Consider the following 27,995-nt stretch of genomic DNA (forward strand, 5'->3'; position numbering starts at 1 on the left):
TGTACAGGGCTACAGGGTCCTTAGCAGTGTTAGCAGTGTTTGTGTACAGGGCTACAGGGTCCTTAGCAGTGTTAGCAGTGTTTGTGGACAGGGGTACGGGACCTTAGCGTAGTTAGCGGTGAAAGTTGAAAGTGGCATGAGATGGACAGAATAGGCAAATACGGGAGATGGAGGGAGAGATAACACTTCCTGTGACGACAGCTCTGAAGGCTGGCCAGAGGGAGGGGAAGTAGAGCTAAACACACTGGACATCAAGACGCAAACACACACACTCACTCTCCCTGTGAGGCACAGGCACACACACACACACACACACTCTCTCCTCCCTCAGACACACACGCGCGCACACACACACTCACACACTCTCCTCCCTCAGACACACCCACGCACGCACACACACACACAGACAGACTCTCTTCACTGCGAGACCTGCATCCTGATCCCCGGGGTGTTCACCACTCCCCACGCCATGGTGAGTACCTTCCCCGCCATCGCCCACCATCGCCTGCTTACGCACGCTCGCCTGTTCACCTGTAGCTCAGGTGTGTCTGACTGTTTTCATTGTCCCCTGGAGCGTCCATCTCATTCAAATCAACCTGCCTGTCAGTCTTTAATTTATGCATGTAGTAGTAAAGCTTGCCGGTCTGTCATGTGGAGGGAAATAAGAGACTGGGGCAGAAGCACATACTAATTTGTGAGATGAGAAAATGCATTGGGTCTGATGGATTAGGACCTCATAGTAAGAGGGTAACTGTTTAACAGCCAGCAATGTCGAGCCAGAAGGATGACAGTTTAGAAAGCTTTATATTAGCCACTGTGTATTTGACCTTCGCATTTCTTTGGACTATGTTAGCTGGCCTGTTTAAATGTTTATTTTGTTGGATAAATGCGACATGGCAGAGATAGCTTCCCTTTTGCTGTTAATGCTTAACAGCTGCAATGTCGTGCGTCTTTGGGCTTTCCAGCTGAACCTCGCTAACCTCAGCTATGCTAAAATGCAGCAAGCTTTGATTGTGCAAGACAGCATGTGTCAGAGTGTTTTTCCCCTGATGAAAACACATAGTTCCTCTTTTTTTAGTGTGCAAGTTCTGTTCTTTTTCTGTAAGGCCTCTTCGTGTGTATATACTGTATATGTCCATCTCATAAAAAACACGTTTTCAGCTTACAAAAATGCCAAGTTACTCACACATAAAAGACATACACCGTCTATAACTCATTCATTCAGACTGCCAAAATCCAGGCCTACCATTTAAAGTATTGATATCAAAATGATGCCAAGTTACGGTACTACAAACAATATAGGCGATCTTGCCTCACCAAAATTAAAAAAGATGTATTCCAAAGCAATGCTACCCAATATTTCCTCAATTCTTTCAAGTCACTTGGCCCTGTGTGTATAAGCATGCAGTACATGGACAGGCCAAACAGCTTTCTCACTTGGCGTCATTTTGATATCAATAGGGGCCTACTTTAAATGGCAGGATTTTGGCGGTCTGAATGAATGAGTTATAGACGGTGTATGTCTTGTATGTGTGAGTAACTTGGCATTTTTGTGCGCTTAAAACGTGTTTTTTATGAGATATCATTTCTTTTTGCAAAGCGTTTTATTATGAGAGTGAGAAATGCGAAGTGACCCTGTAAGAAACGGTTGTGGATTATGGCTATCCTTTGTGAATTCGTACAGTCTGATGAGCGTGTACCATTTAGCAGTTTCGGTTTGCTATATATATAAAACAGTGGCTGTGACAAAGGGGGCGGTGGCGTAAGGACGGAGTGTAGCACAGTGGGTAAGGAACTGGGCTTGTAACCAAAAGGTCGCAGGTTCGATTCCCGGGTAAGGACACTGCCGTTGTACCCTTGAGCAAGGTACTTAACCTGCATTGCTTCAGTATATATCCAGCTGTATAAATGGATACAATGTAAAATGCTGTGTAAAAAGTTGTGTAAGTCGCTCTGGATAAGAGCGTCTGCTAAATGCCTGTAATGTAAGTGTAAACGCATCAGAAACGCAGGTGAAATATGGCCAGTGTATGTACTCACGGATTTGACGGCCATCCAACGAGCCTTGATTGACAAAAGAATCAGCAAGCCCGTAGAATTAGAGCTGCCTAGGTCACAACTTGTGTACCCTTCTGTCCTGCTCCGTTGTCTGTTATTTTGTGGAGATGCACTTTTAGTGTTTGTAAGGTTTATACGGCATTTTGATAGGCTTATCTGCAGGTAGGAATCCTCTTCACTGTTTTGCTAAGCTAGAATCGGAAAACTTGATAGTGGAGAATAGGAGCAGACGCATACGTCCCAGCAGGCTTTGCATATGAGAAAATAACAACAGTGTGAGAGAAATTAGAAGAAATTATGAAATTGCATAGTTGAAACAATCTGTTTTTAGCAGAATGGGCATGTAGGTGAAGGTTGACATGATCACAGACTATAGTGCGAAGTAAATGAAGTCACCATGTGCGAGCTTAGTTTCCTTATCGAACGGTATATGTAACAGTCAGTGTAAAGCATTAGTCATTAAAGTGGAGGGTTAAGTAACGTGTGAAATCTACTGTACTGATGTGCTTTCTTCATATTCAGTAGTAGTAGTTATAATTATGAGTGAGTCATGATTTTAAATGTAATGTTTTAATGGGGAGTTGCAGAACGTACATACGTAGTAATTGTTTGTATGTGGCTAGATAGAGAACAGGGCGAGGTAACATGAATGTAGAAACGTGACGTTTGCTGATAAGGTTTTGTACGGTAGCCAAGTAAAGAAATATAGTTAGTAGAAATGGCACAGTGGTGAACTGGTGTAACTTTTTAATAAAAGCAATACATTTGCCGTCATGAAATGCATATGGGTGGCCGTGAGTGAGTTTTGGTAAAGCAAATATAAGCGTAAGAAAACGTTAGTGTAAAAGAGGAAATGATCTGCCTGAGGGCGAGGTGGGATTCAATCCTTCAACCGGAGGTTTACCAGTCTGTGACTTTGTTAGTGCAGCACCATGACATAGCTATGCAATGCGTGAAATATCATTAGCAAACCTGTCCATGGTTTTAAAGAAGAACACACGCCAGTAAGCACAGCAGAGCTCCCGTTGAATCCATATGGCTTTGCAATATTGTAGCCAGTTAATAACTGAACGTGCAGACGGTACGTCATAATGCAGTGTATACGTTTGGTGAACGGCAGGTAGATATGTCTGCAAAAGCAATAATTGAGAAGTAGTAGAGAATTATTAGTGAGGGTAAAAGCAGGTTAAATAAACGTGTTCCTAGCTGGGCTTGAACCTAGGATCCCAAGTTCCCAAGACTGAAACCTTGCCCACTAGGCCACAGGCAGACTAGTTGTTTAAACTGGAAATGTTTCAGAGTAAAAAGGTATGGGTATTTTGCGTGTGTATGTGAGTTTTTGATTGGGTCGTGTAGGTGAAGATTTGGCAGGTGTCGGTAAAATGTCCAATGGGGAGACATGTTGTTAGGCGGCAGGAAAAATAAAAATGAGAAGAAGAAGAAGAAGAAGGCAAAAACGTAAAATCCCCTTAGTTTGGGGCTTTATTGTGTGGACATGTGAAGTTGTTTATGAAATCTGTCTGTTGAAATGGGGTCAGAATGTACAGAATTTAATGTTTTTAAGGGCTGAGTGTCTGTGGCTGTTGTGGATATTTCTGTGGAGAACCCTGAAAAGTGCCAAACTGTTCTGTATAGGTATGGGGCATGCCACCGCCAAGGCGTAACTTGGTGGGATGGCATACCTGCCATCCCAATTAGAATATGTTTCATAGTCACATGTGAAAAATCCTCTCGCTCTACCTGACTGATAACCCACACATACGACTCAGTCCTGTGTATGAGCTGTGTGTGTGCAGGTAACAGTCACTCAGTCCTGTGTGTGAGCTGTGTGTGTGTGTGCAGGTAACAGTCACACAGTCCTGTGTGTGAGCTGTGTGTGTGCGGGTAACAGTCACTCAGTCCTGTGTATGAGCTGTGTGTGTGCAGGTAACAGTCACACAGTCCTGTGTGTGAGCTGTGTGTGTGTGTGTGTGTGTGCGGGTAACAGTCACACAGTCCTGTGTGTGAGCTGTGTGTGTGCGGGTAACAGTCACACAGACCTGTGTGTGTGTGTGTGTGTGCGGGTGACAGTCACACAGTCATGTGTGTGTGTGTGTGTGTCTGTGTGTGCAGATAACAGTCACTCAGTCCTGTGTGTAAGCTGTGTGTGTGTGAGGGTAACAGTCACACAGTCCTGTGTGTGAGCTGTGTGTGTGTGTGTGTGTGAGGGTAACAGTCACTCAGTCCTGTGTGTGAGCTGTGTGTGTGTGTGTGTGTGAGGGTAACAGTCACTCAGTCCTGTGTGTGAGCTGTGTGTGAGGGTAACAGTCACACAGTCCTGTGTGTGAGCTGTGTGTGTGTGTGTGTGTGTGTGTGTGTGTGTGAGGGTAACAGTCACACAGTCTATGTGATTTTTTGAGCTGATGTGCCAGTGCTTGGTCAGCAGGCCTTCCTGTGTGGCGGCTGTTCAGAAGGCTTGTTTTATTGGCCAACCTTCCAGCATTCAAACAGATACATTCCTACTGGGCATCATGTGACACCCCATCCCTGGATTCAGTCGAGCTGCACTGCTGTTAGAAAATCATGAGAGTCAGTTTCCATGATCTTTCCTCTCTTAGCTGTCAATAAAGCTTCGGTTCAACTGCAGCTATACTGATCATTATACCGAGTGTAACAAACGCTTTCCAATCTGTTATTCAGGCTTAAGGGACCGAATCTAGGGTGTAGCCTTTCAGATTTATGATGGTAACAAACACAATAAAATACATACTGTGTAAATATGACCGGAACCGATGAGGCATATCATAAAACTACGGTAATGTTCAGCGTGGACACATTGAGATCTTATGCAGTAACATGGTGTGGCAGTTTTAAAGAGGGAAGGTGATTCTGCTTTGCATAAGACTGTACAGAGAGGGCAGACACGCTGACCACAAAAAAAAGAGGAAAAACTCACAGTCACCCTCGTGAATAAAAGAATTTCCCTTTTTTCAGGGAATCTTGATCCTTTTTATCGTTCAATGCTGTTCCTTTTGAGGAGAAAGGGGATTACAGAACACTGTTCAGCTCAGGTGTGACAGCAAATTGTGGAGAACACAGTATATGTATGATAGAACACATTATACTGTACATATTATAAAACAGGTTTTGATCCTGGATTCTCATTGGCTGATTGTACACAGTAAAATGTCCAGCGTTAATTCAACTCTTAACAAATAACATTTGTTCCCACTCTGGAATGTGATACCAAATGTTATCTATTAACAGTTGAATTAACCCTGGACATGTTACCATGTAAAGTCCAACACAGTAGTGGTTAGTCAAACAGCCTGTTAGTGAACAGTATCACTCTTTGTTTGTGAGCTGGCTTTGAATCTGTGGGTCTGTATTAAATCCACACAAATGCAGTGTGGAGCTCTAAAGACATAGTGACCAAGCTCTCAGAAGCTGGATTTTTGTGATTGGCTGAGTGACTGTACGTGGCTGGCTCAACAGCTGTGATTGGTTGAGTGACTGTACATGGCTGGCTCGACAGCTGTGATTGGCTGAGTGACTGTACGTGACTGGCTCGACAGCTGTGATTGGCTGAGTGACTGTACATGGCTGGCTCGACAGCTGTGATTGGTTGAGTGACTGTACATGGCTGGCTCAACAGCTGTGATTGGCTGAGTGACTGTACATGGCTGGGTCAACAGCTGTGATTAGCTGAGTGACTGAGCTTGTGATTGGCTCAGTGACTGTACATGGCTGGCTCAACAGCTGTGATTGGCTCAGTGACAGTATATGATTGGCCGGGAATTACACTAACCGGGAATTACACTAACCGGGAATTACAGTAGCCGAGAATTACAGTAACTGGGAGTGCACAAGGAAGTGAGAAGGCCGAACGCACCTCTCCTTTACATAAGAACTCCTGTCCAAATGCCTTCGGCAGTTCTTTATTCTCCTTTTCGGTCGAAGAGTGAAATATGCTCCAGATGTGGGTTTAGATTGCGCATGTTTATGTAAACACTTAATGTATCAGTGGTCATTGTTATAAGATTTAAATAAGAAAATGGCATCATGACAAAACTGTGAAAGGTTTGCTAATACTGTACATGCTGTGGGTAAAAAAGATGTATCACACGTCACGTTACTGGGGTGCGAATTCACACCAGGGGTGTTGGCTCAGATGTTTACGCATGACAATGAGTAGCAATTGCACACTGAAAATTTCACCCTTATTAAAAAAAAGGTTTTCTTTTTATTTATGTTTTTAATAGTCTTTCATTTTTGTTTTGCTAGTTGTCTGTTTTTGAATTTGCTTTACTCAGACAGGAAGAAAGCAGAGTGGAGTACAGATAGAGAAGGAAGCAGAGCTCAGGGGTTGCCATGGCAGTGGAATTGAACCCCTGACCGAGCTGGGTGAAGGGACCCAGCGCTTCCTGTGTGTCCGCTGCCCCGCGGGCTGCACCACACGCCCCGCTGCCTGACCTGCTTTCGGCCTTAAAAAGGGACCGGGCTCAGACAGCAGAGAAGGGGGCGGAGCCTAACGTGCAGTCAGATGCTGCTGGGAAAGTGCAGCCCAGCTCGGGTCCTCGCTCTCTGTCTCATGACGGCTGGTCTGAGGGCAGAAACGTCTTTTCACAGTGAAATAAGTGTCATGTTGCACTTGTCTAAGCTGTGTGGGCCGGGCTCAGTTGTTAACATGACACAGAGTGCTTTTTTCACACATTATACTGGGACAGGCACGTGCGTGGGTGGGGGGTGGGGGGGTGGGGGGGGGGGGTGATTCTGCCTCAGACGCCCCAGGTCCCCCTTTGATTTGATCATATGTATAATTGTTGCTGTCATTATTAATTCTGGTAGCACATGGTCTGTGCAGTAACTGGGCATAGCAAAGCAGTTTTTATAGGTTAGTTGCGCCAGTTTCTCACTTTGAGCATCTGCCCCTCAAAAGGTTATTACTGTAAGCAGCACAAACTGCGCTCACTATTTATTTTTTATTTTTTTCTGTCCCTCTGTTTCTCCTCTGTTCCCTCTCCCTCTCCTCAGACGGTCCCTCAGTCAGGCTCCACAGCCAAAGGCTGCTTATCTTTCCCCTGTATCTGTACTTCCTGGTGGCTGGCCTGTCCCGGGCCAGATGCCCGGAATCACTGTGTGCGTGGGCGGGGCGTACTGCCAGGCACTCACCTGTTCAGCTGGACACACATAGGCCGGGCACACACCTGTTCAGCTGGACACACACAGGCCAGGCACACACCTGTTCAGCTGGACACACACAGGCCAGGCACACACCTGTTCAGCTGGACACACACAGGCCAGGCACACACATGTTCTGCTGGACACACACAGGCCAGGCACACACCTGTTCAGCTGGACACACACAGGCCAGGCACACACCTGTTCAGCTGGACACACACAGGCCAGGCACACACCTGTTCAGCTGGACACACACAGGCCAGGCACACACCTGTTCAGCTGGACACACACAGGCCAGGCACACACCTGTTCAGCTAGACACACACAGGCCAGGCACACACCTGTTCAGCTGGACACAAACAGGCCAGGCACACACCTGTTCTACTGGACACACGCAGGTGCAGTTCTGTCGCAGACACACAGAGGCTGTTCAGCTGGACACATTTCAGATGCAGTTTGTTTTTCTGTGTGTGTCTCATCGTCGTGATTAAATGATGTGAAACACAAAGCCGCGGGGCCTGAATGAGCCTGAAATCCCGCCCACCGTGTCTCCACGGCGACACTTCTGCTTTTCGGCGCGTGAACTCTGGCGCGGGTGACCCCTGCCGCTGGTTTCGGTGCCAGTGAGAGGTGGCACACGCCGGCCCGTCGGGGGTGAACGGCTGAACTGAGACTAAATGCCACTATAGCCGGAAAATCATCAGATATCCAAAGCCTTCTGATCAGGCTTGTTGTTTTGTGGAAGGAAAACCTTATGTTTTGATCATACATATATACGTTTTTGGGGAAGAATACCAGTCGTAGTGGTAAAGATCCCAACGCTTTTAACAGTCTGATTTACATTAAAATGGATTCCAGACGGTGGTGATTTTAGCACAATTCCCCAGCCAGGAGGCAGAACTAATTAGTGAAATCAGCTGGCTGAGGCAGGACTTTTACTGTCTGACTCCTGGACTTTCCTCCTCTGTTCCACACTGGAAACCGCACACCGCTGCTCTCTACAGAAGGGTTCTCCCTCAGGAAGTGTGTTTAAAACCAGCTCTGTCTTTCTCCTCACAGCGGTGAGCTCTACAGAAGGGTTCTCCCTCAGGAAGTGTGTTTAAAACCAGCTCTGTCTTTCTCCTCACAGCAGTGAGCTCTACAGAAGGGTTCTCCCTCAGGAAGTGTGTTTAAAACCAGCTCTGTCTTTCTCCTCACAGCGTTGAGCTCTTCAGTGCCATGCTTCTCTCTCAGACTGACTGACGAAGACTCCTCTCTTCAGAATCACGATATATATCTCTTCAGGGTTCCCAGAGAATCTGCTCTCTGACTTACGTCAGTCATCTTTAGACACACACCTATTCAGCCTCATCCTCCACGTTTGAAAATGTTAATTTGTTGCCAGGTAACACGGCTATCAACAGCAACAACAACGAAGAGGGTCAACAGAAGTCAAAAACTCTCGCAGCTGCGGAAGCTTGGTCCGCAGACTCTGCTATCAAGGCATCAAGTTTCTCGTCTTTTGAATGTTTGACCAGAGAAACGACAGTTGGTTTTTTTTTCTTAAGCAACTGACCACATGATGAGCAGCGAGTGGCAGTTTAAAGTTCATGAATAATGTGACTTTATCACAACGCGCCCCTCCTGCATTTCATCTTCATCGCTGCTCGTCTGTTTGTCATTAAAACGTGAAATCCATTGCCGTTAAAGGCATTAAAGGTGTTTGTGGGGAAAGTGGATGCTTCGGTGTTGTCTTCGGCTCACCCTACACTCACTGGTTGTGTGATTGCTACTCTTTATGAGTCCTGTGATGATTGTAGGCCACTCCTACTGTCACAAACCAGCCTGTTGACATCACAGACTACTATTGGTGGGCTGAGCTGCTGGAGGGCAGTTCTGCTGATGCAGGGAAGTTCTGCTGTTGAGGGGTAGTTCTGCTGATAGGGGGAAGTTCTGCTGTTGAGGGGCAGTTCTGCTGTTGGGGGGCAGTTCTGCTGTTAAGGGCAGTTCTGCTGATGGGGGAAAGTTCTGCTGTTGGGGGGCTGTTCTGCTGTTGGGGGGCTGTTCTGCTGATAGGGGGCAGTTCTGCTGATGGGGGAAGTTCTGCTGATGGGGGCAGTTCTGCTGTTGTTCTGCTGTTGGGGGAAAGTTCTGCTGTTGGGGGGCTGTTCTGCTGATAAGGATCAGTTCTGCTGATAGGGGGCAGTTCTGCTGTTGAGGGGCAGTTCTGCTGATAGGGGGCAGTTCTGCTGATAGGGGGCAGTTCTGCTGTTGAGGGGCAGTTCTGCTGATGGAGGGAAGTTCTGCTGATAGGGGGGAGTTCTGCTACTGGAGGGCAGTTCTGCCATTGATCCAAATCCAGAAATACTGTCGCCCCTGCTGGCAGTAGTATGTGCCCCATGACGTAGGACTCTGAGATTTCAGTGACTCTCCTGATATTTCTCCCGTTTCTCAGGCTGCATGATAACAGAAGAGTCAGAGGGGAAGCTTCACTTACGTTTTCACAGAAATAGGAAGCAGGAAATTATTTTTAAAAGTGTGTGTACAGTACAGTACCATGCAGTACACTACCATGCAATACAGTACCATGCAGTACACTACCATGCAGTACAGTACCATGCAGTACAGTACCATGCAGTACACTACCATGCAGTACAGTACCATGCAGTACACTACCATGCAGTACAGTACCATGCAGTACACTACCATGCAATACAGTACCGTGCAGTACACTACCATGCAGTACACTACCATGCAGTACAGTACCATGCAGTACACTACCATGCAATACACTACCATGCAATACAGTACCATGCAGTACACTACCATGCAATACACTACCATGCAATACACTACCATGCAGTACAGTACCATGCAGTACACTACCATGCAATATACTACCATGCAGTACACTACCATGCAGTACAGTACCATGCAGTACACTACCATGCAATACACTACCGTGCAGTACACTACCATGCAATACACTACCATGCAGTACACTACCATGCAATACAGTACCATGCAGTACACTACCATGCAATACACTACCGTGCAGTACGCTGCCATGCAGTACACTACCATGCAATACAGTACCATGCAATACAGTACCATGCAGTACACTACCATGCAATACAGTACCGTGCAGTACACTACCATGCAATACAGTACCGTGCAGTACACTACCATGCAATACAGTACCATGCAGTACACTACCATGCAATACAGCTCGTCCAGTATTCACTTTCACTGGAGCAGTCCTGGACTCCAGCTTTGCAATGCAGAAGTACTGCTGGTGTACAAGAATTCTGTTTTCACCCTTATTAATGGGATATCATATCAGAGAAATCGGCCAATCGGATTGCACCTGAGGGGACGTTCAGAGCACAAGCCAATCAGCAGAGGCACAGTACCTGGCGCTCTGCTGTACTCTTAGCGCCCAGTGGAAAAGTTCTTTGTTGCAGTCGCAGAGACGTGCTGACTCAGAGACAGGTCTCCTGCTGTAGTGATGTCACGCTGCTTACACCTGTGCTGCGTGATGCCTGGAGACACACTGCTGGCTTCCTCAGTTTTTAAGTTCCCCTCCAGTCCCCTTTATTTCCTGTTCACAGCAGCGCTGTGTGTTGCTAGCAATGCCTCCGGCCGTTATTGTAATTTATGAAAAGCAGCCCGTCCAGTAGGTTGCGTCCATTTTAGTACAATGGCTTCAAAGTGAGCGCAGAGCGCCACTTCCTGTTACGAGCCTGTTATATTACTGTTTCACTTCCTGTACGCTCTTCACATGCAGAAGAGCAAACGGGATGGTAAGGGGGTAGGACCGACAACGAGCAGCCGAAAAAACAGACGGGTGAGTCTGGTGGGGGGTGGGACGGGAGGTTCGGGTGTAAGAAGAGCCCTGGAATTTAGCTAAAAGAATATTATCAAAAGCGTATGTGTGATGACTCTGGGACATGCAGGTAGATGTGTGTGATGACTCTGGGACATGCAGGTAGATGTGTGTGATGACTCTGGGACACACAGGTAGATGTGTGTGATGACTCTGGGACACACAGGTGGGGCGACATAGCTCAGGAGGTAAGACCAATTGTCTGGCAATCGGAGGGTTGCCGGTTCAAACCCCGCCCTGGGCATGTCGAAGTGTCCTTGAGCAAGACACCTAACCCCTAACTGCTCTGGCGAATGAGAGGCATCAATTGTAAAGCGCTTTGGATAACTGCGCTATATAAATGCAGTCCATTTATGTGTGTCTGATGACTCTGGGACATGCAGGTAGATGTGTGTGATGACTCTGGGACATGCAGGTAGAGTCTAATGGTTTAATAGTTTAATTCAATGTCATAAAAGTCAGTAATTGACCTTACAATTTGACAAAAGTTTGAGGGGTGGTGAAAGTTTCAGGGGTCATTTGCAAGACAGATTTTGCTGTTTGATAAACTCTGCCACAAACACCAGGGTTTATAAAACACGAGAATACATTTTAATCTAACAGTGTGTGGGATCTAGTTTTCAAATGCAGACACACGCACGCACACACATTCACACTTTATGCCTTTCAAGTGTTATGTCTCCCTTCTTTCTCTTTCTCTTCTTCCAGTTTTCCAGGGAGCAAAAGCCAGAATCCAGATGTATAGTGGGGTGGAAATCTCGGTTGATAGTTTTGACATAAAAATACAAGGTTAACAGCAGTATAGCTCAGATTTTACCCGGATATAGCCTGGCTATGTTTTGCTTGGCTAGAATACTTTCACTTTTCAGCTAAATCTGGCCAGGTTTTCACCTGGATGGCTTTTAAATGACCAAAAAAGTGCTGACTGGGTTTCTTACCCCTCCCTTCTGGTTCTGTTTGTCCAGAACAGTCCGGCCAACGTGAAGGCCATCATGGCCCGCTTCAACACTGGGACAGGCTCCTCAGAGGATACCCCTGCCGTGGAGGTCCCGGGGGCGCGCCCCAAAGTGCCTGTGCACCCCACCTTTTCCTCAGGACCCCCGCTACAGGCAAAGAAGCATGTGCTGGAGAGCAGCCTCTCTGGAGGGGTCCGTGTGGGGGGGACCCCCAAACCCAATTTCCTGAAGGGCACTGCCTCCACCACGAGTGCCCCGGAGGTGTGTGAGTTCCCCCGGCCCAAACCCCTGGCAGGTAAATTCGGAGCCCCCCAGGACGAAGGGAAGCCCGCTGTCGCTAAGCAACCGGCTTTCAAACCCAAACCGCCAGACCTGTCGAGGGACTCTGAGCCCAAACCCCTGATCCCCAAAGTGCCTGTGCAGAAGCCCTCTCTGAGCGGCACCCCAGAGGGCAAGTCCTTCCCCAAACCCCCCCTTGCCCTGGCCAAACCACCCCCCGCCCAGGCAAAACCGCCCCTCGCCCAGGCAAAACCATCCCCCGCCCAGCCCAAACAGCCCCCCGCCCTCACCAAGCCACCCCTCGCCCTAGCCAAACCACCCCCCTCCCAGACCAAACCCCCCTGGGTCAAAGACGATGCCAAAAGCGAGGATGGGGGGGCAGGTGCTGGGCTCAACGCCCCCAAAATGCCCCTGGCTCCCAAACCCAAGAGCTCAGTGATCGCAATGCGCACCCAGGTGGAGGATGGGGGAGACCCGGCCCTCTCCCCGCTGAAAGCCTCCAGCTTCCGGGCGGCGAAGAGTCTCTTCAACAAGGACAGCATCGACAGCCAGGGACCGGAGAAGAGCGGACCCTCGCCCCTCAACTCCCATGATCCTCCAGGGCCCAAACCCTCCTTCGCCCCCAGGGCCAGCTTCGTGAAGACGCAGCGGGACCAGAAGGAGAACGCGAACCCGTCCGCTCCGAAGAGGAACCCGTTGCTCAATAAGCTGGCCCTGGGGAACCCCCCAGCCAAGCCCAACAGGCCCCCCAGCGTCAACCTGGAGAAGTTCAGGAAGCAGGCCGAGAACCCGGCCAACGGTGAGTCCCCACTCCCCTGCTCTCACCGGGCGACTCCTGCAGACTGTAGCCTGTTTTTTTTATTAATAAATTCATCAGAATGGCGTAGGGACATCTGATAATGGCAAATTCTGTATGAATATCTAGTCATTCTCACGCAGAGAGAGATTGCCAACGTGGGGGACAGCTTGTCAGATCAGGCAGTAGAAGCAGAGGCCCTCTGAGGGGTCAAATCCAGCTTGATGAAGAGCTGCTTGCTCTGTAGGCTGCAGATGAATGATGAGTCTGGTTGGGCTGAATGGCCTCTTCTAATCATTATGTGTTATTGTGTTCTTACATTCGAGATGATATTGAGTTCATACATTCAACATGGGTTGGTTGATTTTGCTTTTTTTCCCGCAAAGACTCACATGTGATGAATAATCTTCTCTGAGATTAAATCTTGTGACCTATAATCCAAAAAAAAACAATATTAGCTGTTTGTCTGAACTGAGCAGCAAACTACAGTCTCAGTTATGGAGAAGTAGAGCACAAAAAAGTTAGCAGTTTATTGATGTCAGTCCATTAAGAATGTTTATTCATGTGAGTTTTCGCATTGAGAATGTGTGACAAAGTTTTGAGGCGTGCACTCACAAAAATGCACACTCACACACATTCACACTCACACACACACACACACTCCTTACCCCAATACCCTACCCCAAGGCGAGAGTGGTTCCTGTGGTTGCATGCTCAGCTGCATTTTTAACCATCCTTGTCTGTGTGTCTGTCTGACATTTCCCCTGTGTGACTCTTGTGATCTTAACTCTTCTATCGGCACACAGCAGACACACGCACTGACTGGCTCGTTAAAAAGATCTGGGTTTGAAGACCAAAGCCTTGAGAAATGTGCGAGATTACAGCCGAGGCTGTTCTCCTCTTCGAGTTCCTCTTCTGCTTTTTCTGCTGTGCGGAGGCCCTCGCTTCAGAGTGAAGTTCCTCTTAAAAAAAAGAGAAGAAAATACAAGTGAAAGGTTTCACTCTTTAGTACAAACTACCTACAGCAAATTTGACTGTTCTCATAACTATTCTCAACTCGAGCATGAATTCGCTAAAAAATTACACACATACACACACACGCACGCACGCACATGCCCACACGCACACACACACACACACACACACACCTCAGGCTTATGCAAGAGACAGGTCCAAGGGCTGATGTCTTGTCTGAATTGGCTTGCAAACTGATGTCCTGCTTTGTTGTGGATGTTGTGAATGATAAGGTCCCGGGATGAAGAAGGGGAGTCCTCTTCCTCCTCCTCCCCCCAGCAACCACGTGGCCCCTCCCCTGCCCTCCCACGCCTCGGCCCCCAGCCTGCCCTCCCCCGCCTCGGCCCCCAGCCTGCCCCCCCGGCCCACTGCAGCCATGTGAGCGTCAACTCCCTTCATATTTCTCTCATTGTTTTAAATGCTTCTGTGCTGCTTTCCTCTTATTGTTGTTTTGATTTTTTATTAGAAAGTGCCATGAATCCAGTGTAGGAAATTTACATTATAAATAAAGCTCACTCATTATTATGAGCGTCATAATTGATACAGAATTTTATCTTTCCATTATTATTTTCTTCCCATTTTGGGGTATATTTTCATTTGACAAATATATTTTGGATTTATTTTTTTGTTTATGCATCCACTTGCAATTATAGTGTTTGAATGTTGCTCAATTACAGTTACATTGTTATATCAGAATCAATGTAAAATATGCATAGGTTTGTAAAAAAATTAAATATTGATCTGGTAAAATTAACTAATGTGTAGGCACTGAAAATGTTTTATTGAATTTTGGAGCAGCCCTTAGTCCTGTCCCTCTGTGTGCACCTGCAGGATCCAGCCGGACCCAGATGAAAACTACGATGACGTTGGGGTGATGAGCAGCCTTCCCCCCCCGCCCCCCGGAGGTGAATCTGCAACCTTTAACCCCATTTAAACAGAGATCCTGTACAGGGGAATCCCTGTATATAACCCCATTTACACAGGGATCCCGTACAGGGGAATCTCTGTATATAACCCCATTTACACAGGGATCCCGTACAGGGGAATCTCTGTATATAACCCCATTTACACAGGGATCCCGTACAGGGGAATCCCTGTATATAACCCCATTTACACAGGGATCCCGTACAGGGGGATCTCTGTATATAACCCGATTTACACAGGGATCCCGTACAGGGGAATCTCTGTATATAACCCCATTTACACAGAGATCCCGTACAGGGGAATCTCTGTATATAACCCCATTTACACAGAGATCCTGTACAGGGGAATCCCTGTATATAACCCCATTTACACAGGGATCCCGTATATAACCCCATTTACACAGGGATCCCGTACAGGGGAATCCCTGTATATAACCCCATTTACACAGGGATCCGTACAGGGAATCTCTGTATATAACCCCATTTACACAGGGATCCCGTACAGGGGAATCCTGTATATAACCCCATTTACACAGGGATCCAGTACAGGGGAATCTCTGTATATAACCCCATTTACACAGGGATCCCGTACAGGGGAATCTCTGTATATAACCCCATTTACACAGGGATCCCGTACAGGGGAATCTCTGTATATAACCCCATTTACACAGGGATCCAGTACAGGGGAATCTCTGTATATAACCCCATTTACACAGGGATCCCGTACAGGGGAATCTCTGTATATAACCCCATTTACACAGGGATCCCGTACAGGGGAATCCTGTATATAACCCCATTTACACAGGGATCCCGTACAGGGAATCTCTGTATATAACCCCATTTACACAGGGATCCCGTACAGGGAATCCCTGTATATAACCCCATTTACACAGGGATCCCGTACAGGGGAATCCTGTATATAACCCCATTTACACAGGGATCCCGTACAGGGGAATCCCTGTATATAACCCCATTTACACAGGGATCCCGTACAGGGGAATCTCTGTATATAACCCCATTTACACAGGGATCCCGTACAGGGGAATCTCTGTATATAACCCCATTTACACAGGGATCCCGTACAGGGGAATCTCTGTATATAACCCCATTTACACAGGGATCCCGTACAGGGGAATCTCTGTATATAACCCCATTTACACAGGGATCCCGTACAGGGAATCTCTGTATATAACCCCATTTACACAGGGATCCTGTACAGGGGAATCCCTGTATATAACCCCATTTACACAGGGATCCTGTACAGGGGAATCTCTGTATATAACCCCATTTACACAGGGATCCCGTACAGGGGAATCTCTGTATATAACCCCATTTACACAGGGATCCCGTACAGGGAATCTCTGTATATAACCCCATTTACACAGGGATCCCGTACAGGGGAATCTCTGTATATAACCCCATTTACACAGGGATCCCGTACAGGGGAATCTCTGTATATAACCCCATTTACACAGGGATCCCGTACAGGGGAATCCCTGTATATAACCCCATTTACACAGGGATCCAGTACAGGGGAATCTCTGTATATAACCCCATTTACACAGGGATCCCGTACAGGGGAATCTCTGTATATAACCCCATTTACACAGGGATCCCGTACAGGGGAATCTCTGTATATAACCCCATTTACACAGGGATCCCGTACAGGGAATCCCTGTATATAACCCCATTTACACAGGGATCCCGTACAGGGGAATCTCTGTATATAACCCCATTTACACAGGGATCCCGTACAGGGGAATCTCTGTATATAACCCCATTTACACAGGGATCCCGTACAGGGGGATCTCTGTATATAACCCCATTTACACAGGGATCCCATACAGGGGAATCTCTGTATATAACCCCATTTACACAGGGATCCCGTACAGGGGAATCTCTGTATATAGCCCCATTTACACAGGGATCCTGTACAGGGGAATCTCTGTCTGTAACCCCATTTACACAGGGATCCCGTACAGGGGAATCCCTGTATATAACCCCATTTACACAGGGATCCCGTACAGGGGAATCTCTGTATATAACCCCATTTACACAGGGATCCCGTACAGGGGAATCTCTGTATATAACCCCATTTACACAGGGATCCCGTACAGGGGAATCTCTGTATATACCCCATTTACACAGGGATCCGTACAGGGGAATCTCTGTTATAACCCCATTTACACAGGGATCCCGTACAGGGGAATCTCTGTATATAACCCCATTTACACAGGGATCCGTACAGGGGAATCCCTGTTATAACCCCATTTACACAGGGATCCCGTACAGGGGAATCTCTGTATATAACCCCATTTACACAGGGATCCCGTACAGGGGAATCTCTGTATATAACCCCATTTACACAGGGATCCGTACAGGGAATCTCTGTATATAACCCCATTTACACAGGGATCCCGTACAGGGGAATCTCTGTATATAACCCCATTTACACAGGGATCCGTACAGGGGAATCTCTGTTATAGCCCCATTTACACAGGGATCCCGTACAGGGGAATCCCTGTATATAACCCCATTTACACAGGGATCCCGTACAGGGGAATCTCTGTATATAACCCCATTTACACAGGGATCCCGTACAGGGGAATCTCTGTCTGTAACCCCATTTACACAGGGATCCCGTACAGGGGGATCTCTGTATATAACCCCAATTACACAGGGATCCCGTACAGGGGAATCTCTGTCTGGAACCCCAGGAATCCTGTCCTCTGTCTTTTTACAGTACTTCTAATACTTTCCAATTTCCCCCTTCCAGAGCGTTGTAAAATCAGTACCTTTTAAAGAGAGCATCTTTTCTGACCGGTGACTCACAGCGGCGCTTGTGGTTTCTCTCTCTCTCTCTCTCTCTCTCTCTGTCAGGCCATCCCAGTCAGACTGCCGAGGTGAGCAAGCCACAGGAAATGAGAGCTAGCCTGAATGAAGGGACTCCGGGGCACTCAGCCAGGAGAGCAGACCCATCGGCGCGGCTCGAGGCCACCGCCCACATGGCTCTGTGTCACGTCTCACTCAGTCAAACACATTCACGTTTCAACCAGTGGATTCGATATGAACTCAGGCCTTCGAAAGCTGAGCCGCCAATCATCTGACTGACAGCTGACCCGGCATAGGAATGCAGGCCGTTCCCTCGTGTTCTATGATTTCAGACGTTCAGATTCCAAATGAGACCTGGAGTGTGGAAACAGAGCGTCTGAGGTCACGCTGGGGTTGCATAAAATGAGCCTGAATACATGTGGAAAGAGGAAGAGTTTTTAGTAGCTTTGTATTCACAGAATTACTACTACATTTCCTCACCCCCTCCATTTTCCATTAGTCTTCGCACTGATAAAAGAACAGTGCTTCACTGTCTTTATAGCTTACATACAAACACTTTACAGTACGTGTATGATTTAGGAAGTTTGAGTTTTGAGTTTCATTTCAGTGCTGCAGTTGCTGTTTTTTCAGTAATATGAATAGCTGTGTCTTAGTCTGAGTGTCCCACAGTTTTATTGTCTCTTATATTCTCTTTTATTGTGACAGGACAGTGAAAGCGATGGCGAGATGTATGAGGATCTTGAGGAGAGATGGTGAGAGTTGTTTTGTTCGTTGCTTCAGTCAGGAAACATGAAGCCTCTGTCCTTTCACCTCGCCTCAGGTTTTCAGCTCAGTGCTGCCATCTAGGGGTGGTTTAGTCTTCCTGCAGTGTCATGCCAGTCAAATAAAATAAAAATAAAAATAAAAACATTTAAATGTACATCAATTTACCTACATTTTAAATTCCCTCAAGTACTTCTGGAAGATAATAGTGTTTCTTGGAAATTGAGATGTATATTTAGTTTTATACATTTTACTCCCAACACAAACTCCCAGATGGTTAGACTTGAAATCCGACCGCCTGGCTTCTTAGACATCGTACTGTCCTAAGTGCTCGCAGGCACTGATTCAGGGAACCTTCTTCTGGCACGCTTGGCTTCCTGCGCTGTCTGAGTGACGTGGTTTACACTGGGATCCCTGCACATCCTGGACGCGTTTGCTCTGTCACAGGTCGGCAGCTGAGTCAAAAGAACAGGAGAAGAAGCGGGAAAAAGAGGAGAAGAAACGGATTGAGCAGGAGAAGAAAGAACAAAAAGAGAGAGAGAAGAAAGAGCAGGAAGCCAGAAAGAAATTTAAGGTGAGCTGAACAGGGGTGATAGGGCTGGTTTTATGAAAAGTTTTTACATCAGTGCATTGCATTACATTACATTTATTTGGCAGACGCTTTTATCAAAAGCGACGTACAAAAAGTGCATTTCATGGTCATAGACAACTACTAAACACAGGTTCAGTAAGATACAATACTTATTTTGTACAGCTATTTCTAGCCAAGAACACAGTTTAGTTCACACAGTGAACACTATTCAGACCTAACCTCTGCAAAGCCAACTAGGCAGAAGAATAAGCTACAGTATTAAGACAAATACAAATTACCAAAAAGTGCTGGGATGGGGCAACATGTAACAAGTGTCATGAAAAAGGGGGGGGGGTATTTAGAGTGAAATATACAGCATGGTGGTGGTTAGTCTAGGTATAGTCTGAAGAGATGAGTCTTCAGGCCACGGCGGAAGATGGGTAGTGAGGGGGAGGTTCGGAGAGGGACGGGGAGTTCTTTCCACTACTGGGGAGCTAGGGTGGAGAAGCTCTGTGATCCCTTTGGTCGGGTGGGAGGGGTTACAAGGCGCCTTGCTGCCGCAGAGCGGAGTGGTCGAGCAGGGACATAGGATCGAATCATGTCCTGCAAGCAGATGGGGGCTGTCCTGTTGGCTGCAGTGTAGGCAAGGGTCAGGGCTTTGAACCAGATCCTGGCAGCAACCGGTAGCCAGTGGAGTGATTGCAGCAGAGGAGTGACGTGGGAGACTTTGAGAAGGTTGTAGATGAGTCGGGCAGCAGCATTCTGAATCATCTGTAGTGGCTATATGGCACAAGCTGGCAGGCTTGCAAGGAGAGAGTTGCAGCAATCAAGGCGAGAGGTCACCATAGCCTGGATGAGCAGCTGGGTGGAGTGAGTCGTCAGGTATGGTTGAATCCTTCTGATGTTGTACAGAAGGAATCTGCAGGACCGTGATGTTGCCTTGATGTGCTCCTTGAGGTCCAGTTGGTCATCCAGGACCACCCCCAAGCTCTTGGCAGAGTGAGAGGCAGTCACTGTGGTGCCATTAACCGTGATTGAGAGCTCACGTAGTAAGGAGGTCTTGCATGGGAAGAAGAGCAGCTCAGTTTTGTTGAGGTTGAGCTTCAGATGGTGGCTGGCCATCCAGGTGGAGATGTCAGCCAGGCAGGAAGATATCTTATCATCGACCTGTGTGGCCGAGGGGGGGGGGGGAAGAAGAGTTGCGTGTCATCTGCATAACAATGATAGGAGAGGCCATGTGAATTAATAACTGAACCAAGAGATTTGGTGTATAAGGAGAACAGCAGAGGACCCAGTACAGATCCCTGCGGCACTCCCGTAGCAAGGGGATGAGAAGCAGATCCCCTGTTTCTGCATCTGATGAAAGCCTTCATCAAGGCAGGGTCCTGGGTTTTTCTGCTCTGACCCCATTCAGAGTGAAATGGCTGTTGCAGTGCCTGGGATTGTCATTAGTTTTCTGCAATCTGATAGGCTGTCCCAAGCTTTAGCCAGCACTGTACTGTCATTCATTGGCTGAGTTGGCCTGAATCACCACCTCCTATTGGAGCACCTCCTGCTCAAGATTTTCATATGGGAAAGAACCTGAGAATTTTTTTATTATCATGCCCATCGCAGGAAGTGATTAACCTGGTCAGGCTTATAGCACAGTAAGGTAGCAGGTACTGTAGCACAGAAATATAAACCATGCAAAAAAATGTATCAGATATCAGATATTAATCAGAGATATCAGAGATATTAATCCCACTGTCTGTTGTGCAGCTGTCTGGACCGATAGAGGTGATCCACAAGCTCAAGGCCAAGGTGGACTGCAAAGGGAGCAAGACTGATCTGTGTCTGAAACAGGGTGATCTCATCGAGATCGTCCGCATTTCGGACAACCCCGAGGGGCGCTGGCTGGGCAGGACAAGGGAGGGCTCCTGTGAGTATCACCCATCCCAAATTCTCCCTCATCATCACAGCTTCATCCGACCAATCATATGGTACTATGAGCAGCTCTGGGTGCCACACTATAAGGAACAAAGGTGGAAAGTCCAGGGGTCAGAAAGTATAAGTCCCGACTTTTTGTGCTTCTTCCACCAATGCACCCAGCCAGCTGATTTCACTAATTAGTTCTGCCTCCTGGCTGGAGAATGCTCTAATTAGCAAATCCAAGTTATCAGAACAAAATATCAGGGAGGACTTCTACTTTCCGAACCTAAATTTTTCATCTCTGACAAGGAAGACTCTGGAAAAAGTACAAAGAAGGGCAACTAAACTGATTATTGATACAGCATGTTCAGCTAGGAGAAAAGGCTAAAAAAAGTACTTAAATCTATTCAGGCTCAGTGAAATGAGTATTTATTAAAGTTGCAGATTGAAATGGGGGATCTTATTGAGGTTTTTGAATTCTGTCAGCAGAACAAGGGGGATATGTGGAAGTTAGATGGTGCATTCTACACTGACATCAGTTTTTCTTTTTCCAAAAAAATAGTCCATGTGTGAAGCAGCTTTCCAGGTCATGTAATAGAGGCAGAGGCCTTTGGCTTGATGCAGTGCAGGTAACTCTGCAGACTGCAGGTAAATCATGAGTGTAGATGGGTTGAATGACCTGTTATCCTCATTATGGATTCTTATGTTCTTAGGTTCTAGATGGGATCAATGGCCTGTTCTCCTCATTATATATTCTTATGTGTTTGTGTTCTATATGGGCTGTATGGCCCAGTTGCCTAAATGTACTCTTATCTCCTGTGTCTGGATTGTTCGTAGTTGGCTATGTAAAGACAGAGTCTGTGGAGATCAACTTTGATGCTCTAAAGCGTCAGGGAGCATCACTTCCTGTTCCAGGAAAGGAGGATTTAGAGGTGTATGATGACGTCGGTGCCCAGGATGACATCATCAGGTAAGTGGGGCAACCAGAAGATTTTGGATATAGTGGCATGTTCAACTTAACATCATATAACATCATAACATCATATTACCTCATTAACATAGAGGGAAAATTGCAAGGGAAATAATCACAAGGGAAATAATAATTATATTTTTCACAATGTTATATTGAGTTTTTTCTAACTGTGTAAACATAACCTAAGATTAACTATTCAGCTATGCATTTACAAAGGGTGTATCCATATTGTACATTACATTACATTACATTACAGGCATTTGGCAGACGCTCTTATCCAGAGCGACGTACAACAAAGTGTACGTCGCTCTGGATAAGAGCGTCTGCCATATTTCCAATGTGAGACGTCTAATTTACAATAATTTACACGAATCAATGTTAAACCATCTTTTCTCCATTTTATTTTAGTGTTAAAGGTCCAGGAGGTAAGCCTGCAAACTTTTTTGGCAAGCTCAAGTAAATCTATCATCTATTATATGTGTTTATATGTGTTTATTTAAGCACACGGGTATGTGATTCTATGTTACCAGCATTTCCTGTATGTAACAGTTCTGTATGTAATACTGCAGCGCTTCCTGTGTGTAAAACTGCAGCACTTCCTGTGTGTAATACTGCAGCACTTCCTGTGTGTAACAGCAGCACTTCTTGTGTGTAACAGCAGCTCTTCCTGTGTGTAACAGCAGGTCTTCCTGTGTGTAACAGCAGCTTTTCCAGTGTGTAACAGCAGCACTTCCTGTGTGTAACAGCAGCACTTCCTGTGTGTAATACTGCAGCACTTCCTGTGTGTAACAGCAGCTCTTCCTGTGTGTAATACTGCAGCACTTCCTGTGTGTAACAGCAGCACTTCCTGTGTGTAATACTGCAGCACTTCCTGTGTGTAACAGCAGCTCTTCCTGTGTGTAATACTGCAGCACTTCCTGTGTGTAACAGCAGCTCTTCTTGTATGTAACAGCAGGTCTTCCTGTGTGTAACAGCAGCTCTTCCAGTGTGTAACAGCAGCACTTCCTGTGTGTAACAGCAGCACTTCCTGTGTGTAACAGCAGCACTTCCTGTGTGTAATACTGCAGCACTTCCTGTGTGTAACAGCAGCTCTTCCTGTGTGTAATACTGCAGCACTTCCTGTGTGTAATACTGCAGCACTTCCTGTGTGTAATACTGCAGCACTTCCTGTGTGTAATACTGCAGCACTTCCTGTGTGTAACAGCAGCACTTCCTGTGTGTAATACTGCAGCACTTCCTGTGTGTAATACTGCAGCACTTCCTGTGTGTAATACTGCAGCACTTCCTGTGTGTAACAGCAGCACTTCCTGTGTGTAATACTGCAGCACTTCCTGTGTGTAACAGCAGCTCTTCCTGTGTGTAATACTGCAGCACTTCCTGTGTGTAACAGCAGCTCTTCCTGTGTGTAATACTGCAGCACTTCCTGTGTGTAACAGCAGCACTTCCTGTGTGTAACAGCAGCACTTCCTGTGTGTAATACTGCAGCACTTCCTGTGTGTAACAGCAGCTCTTCCTGTGTGTAATACTGCAGCACTTCCTGTGTGTAATACTGCAGCACTTCCTGTGTGTAATACTGCAGCACTTCCTGTGTGTAATACTGCAGCACTTCCTGTGTGTTTCAGTGGTTCTCCCACCCCCGCCAGACGAGGCAGGAGAAATCTATGACGACCTGGAGGATCTGGACCTGAATGTGAGGTGAGAAAGGGACGTCCGTGCAGGTGGCACACGTGACATTTACATCTCAGCCGGTTGATGTGTGTACCCTACAGGCGTGTGAGGTGTGCCCTTCCATGACCTTGTTCTGTCTAGGTGTTAACCGTTATCCCCCATCCTGTACCTCTCTCAAGTGACACCGCAACGGAACTGCGGTCCCCACCCAAACTGCAAGGCTTTCTTAAGATGTTTAAGAGCTTGGACGACTGGAGAAAAAGCCCAACCAGCAATAATGAGTAATTCATACATTAGTAAGATCCTCCAGGCTAATTAACTCACTAATTCGTAACTGGATCCCTCCCATCAATGATCTTATTAATTCTGATTTAACCTCCTCCCAAAGGAATTTGATCAAATTAAACTCACTAATCCTGTCAACGATGGAGACCAGAGTATGGATTCAGCTTTTGCCCTTAACTTTCATTATGTTTTAATGGGAGTGCTGGGTGTGGCTTTAATGTCAGGGCTGGGTTTGCATTTTAAATGCATTTTATTCTCAGTCAAAGTTAAGGACAAATGGTAGCTGAACCCGGGCCCATGATTTAAAATTTTAAAGCGAAAATAACGAATCCAGATCTTTTAAAATTCTGCCTCTGACGTCTTTGATCTGTGGAGTCCGTCCTGTAAATTCTGTAAATCAGCTTTTCAAAATTCGACGTTAATTTATTCCAACGCTTTCATTCTTCCTGGCTTTATCGTCTGATCAGAAGCTTACAGTATTACAACTGCATCGCAATATTTAAAATTTATGCTTGATGTGAACTCTATGACAAACAATGTTGTACTGAATCTACGCCACAATCATTTCCTGTCAGGAAACCGAAGAGCGAGCTGGTTTTGTGGGGAAATCCTTTTTCATCTGGGCAGTCTGTGGAAACGTCAATCTTGGATGCATGTGTTCATTCCCACTAACCCTGTGTGACGAAAGGAAATGAAAACCTCAGCATGGCTAACCGAACCCTGCCAAACCCCCAGCTGTGTCACTTCTTTACTTTCCCTTTGCTTTTTTTTAGAGTCCCCCCGCCTCCACAGTTCACCCCTGCAGGCAGCGCAGGTAAGGCTCTCAGTTACTGCCCTCGTGCCAGTCCTCAGGTAACGCTGGCTATTTCTCACAGGAGAATCATTTCTTTATTGTATTCAACCTTCGTTTAACCAGAGAAACCCCCACTGAGATCGAAATCTCTTTTGCCAGAGGGACCTGACATAAATCACAAAGTTACCCAGCAAGACAGCTGACAAACGACTTATAAAAACATCAAATGGGGAATGAGCCAGTAATGGAACAGTAAATAAAATACAGAGCTGAGGCAGTATTTCAAATCTAAATACAAGCTCGGGCGAGAGACAGAACTCTGTGGAAAACGAATCTCTGGTCCTCACACAGAGAAGCCTGAGGCCCTGATTGAGGAGGAGATATACGACGATGTGGATTCCCAAACCTGTGCTGCCCCTGCAGCCCCTGCCGCCCCCGCCGCAATCGCCTCACTAGGCAGGTTAGTGTGAATGACTCACCCAGCGGACACGGGGTTAAATTTGTACCTACGCTAAACATAGCTGGATTTTTTTTGACGCCCTTGGACGTGACTCTTTGCTGTGGCTGAAATCTTCTCCCCAGTCTTCTGCAGAAGCATTCAAAGGCCAAAACAGAGGAGAAGGACCCGAAGAAGCAAAAGAAGTTTGAGAAGGAGGAGAAAGAGTTCAGGAAGAAGTTTAAAGTGAGCTCCATCGTCCTCAATAACCTATCAGCATTTCACAATATCCAATCACGTTCTTATTTTCAACAGTGCTGATTCAGATCTCCGCCAGCTGTGATGGCTAACTTGGACTTCCTGTTTCCAGTTTGATGGTGAGATCCAGGTGCTCTACCAAGTGACCATCATTTCCCCGCTAACCAATAAGAAGTGGGGAAACAAAGACCTGCCCCTGAGGCCGGGGGAGACCGTGGATGTCATCGTGAAGCCCGCAGATAACAAGCTGATTGGCCGAAACGAAGAGGGGAAGTGTGAGTCTATGAGCGAGGGTTGAATAAGGGCACACGTGCTGAGGGACACTGGCTCTCACCCCTGCCAGGAACCTGCTGTTAAAACTGTAGAACATTCTAGGTGTGGTGCTGTGAGTCAAAGCAGGTTCACCTTACAATTCATTCATTCATTCAATACTGGCCAGGTTGACCAGGCTGCTCATAACCTTACAGCACTATGAGCCTGACCAGGCTGCTCATAACCTTACAGCACTATGAGCCTGACCAGGCTGCTCATAAGCTTACAGCACTATGAGCCTGACCAGGCTGCTCATAACCATACAGCACTATGAGCCTGACCAGGCTGCTCATAACCTTACAGCACTATGAGCCTGACCAGGCTGCTCATAACCTTACAGCACTATGAGTCTGACCTGGCTGCTCATAACCTTACAGCACTATGAGCCTGACCAGGCTGCTCATAACCTTACAGCACTATGAGCCTGACCAGGCTGCTCATAACCTTACAGCACTATGAGCCTGACCAGGCTGCTCATAACCATACAGCACTATGAGCCTGACCAGGCTGCTCATAACCTTACAGCACTATGAGTCTGACCTGGCTGCTCATAACCTTACAGCACTATGAGCCTGACCAGGCTGCTCATAACCTTACAGCACTATGAGCCTGACCAGGCTGCTCATAACCTTACAGCACTATGAGCCTGACCAGGCTGCTCATAACCTTACAGCACTATGAGCCTGAACTCGGGCAATAATTGGGGGAAGGGACTGAAGCCAACTTAAGCCTTGACCTGTGACACAACACATTGACTTCCTGACACATCTACTAGAACAGCAATTTAGGTCAAATGGTCCTGTCAGATACAGAGCGGTGGAAAAGTATTTGCCCCCTTCCTGACTTCCTCTATTATTGCATATTTGACACATTGAATTGTTTTAAATCTTTAGACAAATCTTAGGAAGTGCTTGGTTGCAGTTATTGCTGCTAGCAGTGGTGCAACCAGTAATTAAGTGTAAGGGAGCAATTTGTTTTCCTCAAGGGTGATATGGGTGTTCATTAAATGTGTTTTGTGTTTATGTGGGTGCCCTTTGTGTAGTATGACATTTTTCTCAAGATCTGAAACCATTCAGTATTACAAAATGTGCAATAATAGAGGAAATACAGAACTTTTTCATGGCACCGTATAAGCCGTATAATGTTTATTAGAATATGTATGTGTTAATTTTGCTGAATACATTTTTATTTATTTTTCAGCAGTTCATATACAGACTGGTTTCAGTTACAAATTAAAGTCTTCTGTAATTTTGTCTCTTTACCTTGCAGTTGGTTATGTTTCTACAAGCCACATTGTAGCTGAGTAAGTACTGAAGAATGTATAACATGAACATGCGTGTCCTTGCACATGTACATAGATAGATAGATAGATAGATAGATAGATAGATAATTTATTTTGTCCTCAGGGAGGAAATTCTTTTTCACAGTAGGTGCACACACACATACACACACACACACGCACCCAACACGCACACACGCGTACGGGTAAGAATGCCCATGTCACACTATGAAGGATTTTACTGCAATAAATATTAATTGCCAGGATATTTTAGCATACTCATGAATAGTATGCTTTTTTTAAAAAGACATAAAATTAATCAAACCTCAAAAATGACAAATGTATGCTTTTCTTTGCTTAGGGACGCTGATATTTATGATGACATTGGTGAAGGTATGTTACAGAACCTATATATATAGTTTTTTTTGTTACTTGGAGACTATTTTAATACTATTTTAAATCACAAGAAAAGTGCTTTGCATCACAATACTGGAACTGGAAGATCAGGTTCTATGGAACAGATCAAAAGACAAAGAAATATGGAGATGCATGTTGCCTTGGTGACAGACTTTTTAATGTTATCTGCTATTTCCGAATTTGCATAAGGAAAACAGAATCAACTTTTTTGTAAATTCCCAGTGAAGCAATGAAACTATTTCAGGAAATCTAACGTGCCATGTCTTATTACTCCTTTTGTTTTGCAGATTGCATCTATGATAACGACTAAGGCACACCTGCACAGGCGGATGTGGCTCGGTTTTCCTGGTTGAATGGAGACAGGTTTATTGTGAGATCAGCAGGGAGGACTGGAGATCCCATTCCAGTTTGCTCACAGACCTGGTGCACTACAAAAATAGGCAGGCTAAG

General features: G+C 46.3%; 1 protein-coding gene across 4 annotated transcripts; it reads left to right on the plus strand.

Moving 5' to 3' along the window:
* Positions 1-27,896, plus strand: fyb1b (FYN binding protein 1 b). 4 transcript variants are annotated; one of them, XM_064307836.1, is made up of 19 exons: positions 1-472; positions 12,054-13,117; positions 14,362-14,506; positions 14,960-15,033; positions 17,932-17,954; positions 18,589-18,635; positions 19,093-19,219; positions 20,975-21,134; positions 21,962-22,094; positions 22,506-22,522; positions 23,720-23,792; positions 23,945-24,046; positions 24,824-24,864; positions 25,195-25,303; positions 25,426-25,525; positions 25,650-25,812; positions 27,119-27,152; positions 27,490-27,521; positions 27,833-27,896. In XM_064307836.1, exons 2-19 carry the CDS (start codon positions 12,076-12,078, stop codon positions 27,853-27,855), a joined length of 2,445 nt encoding a protein of 814 aa, XP_064163906.1. In that variant the 5' UTR covers positions 1-472; positions 12,054-12,075; the 3' UTR covers positions 27,856-27,896. The 4 variants fall into 4 exon arrangements, with proteins under 4 accessions (XP_064163906.1, XP_064163905.1, XP_064163908.1 ...); XM_064307835.1 differs by having other exon boundaries at positions 3-472; positions 12,049-13,117; XM_064307837.1 differs by lacking the exon at positions 1-472 and adding an exon at positions 10,949-11,044.
* The last annotated feature ends 99 nt before the right edge of the window (positions 27,897-27,995 follow it).

The sequence above is a fragment of the Anguilla rostrata genome, chromosome 14 (assembly GCF_018555375.3).
Source record: "Anguilla rostrata isolate EN2019 chromosome 14, ASM1855537v3, whole genome shotgun sequence".
NCBI lineage: Eukaryota > Metazoa > Chordata > Actinopteri > Anguilliformes > Anguillidae > Anguilla > Anguilla rostrata.

Bases quoted from the DNA above. Each gene is read 5' to 3' on its own strand.
- fyb1b (XM_064307835.1), top strand. The intron at 18,636-19,092 runs GTGAGAGTTGTT...GCTCTGTCACAG, and splicing joins GAGGATCTTGAGGAGAGATG to GTCGGCAGCTGAGTCAAAAG. The intron at 24,865-25,194 runs GTAAGGCTCTCA...GTCCTCACACAG, and splicing joins CACCCCTGCAGGCAGCGCAG to AGAAGCCTGAGGCCCTGATT.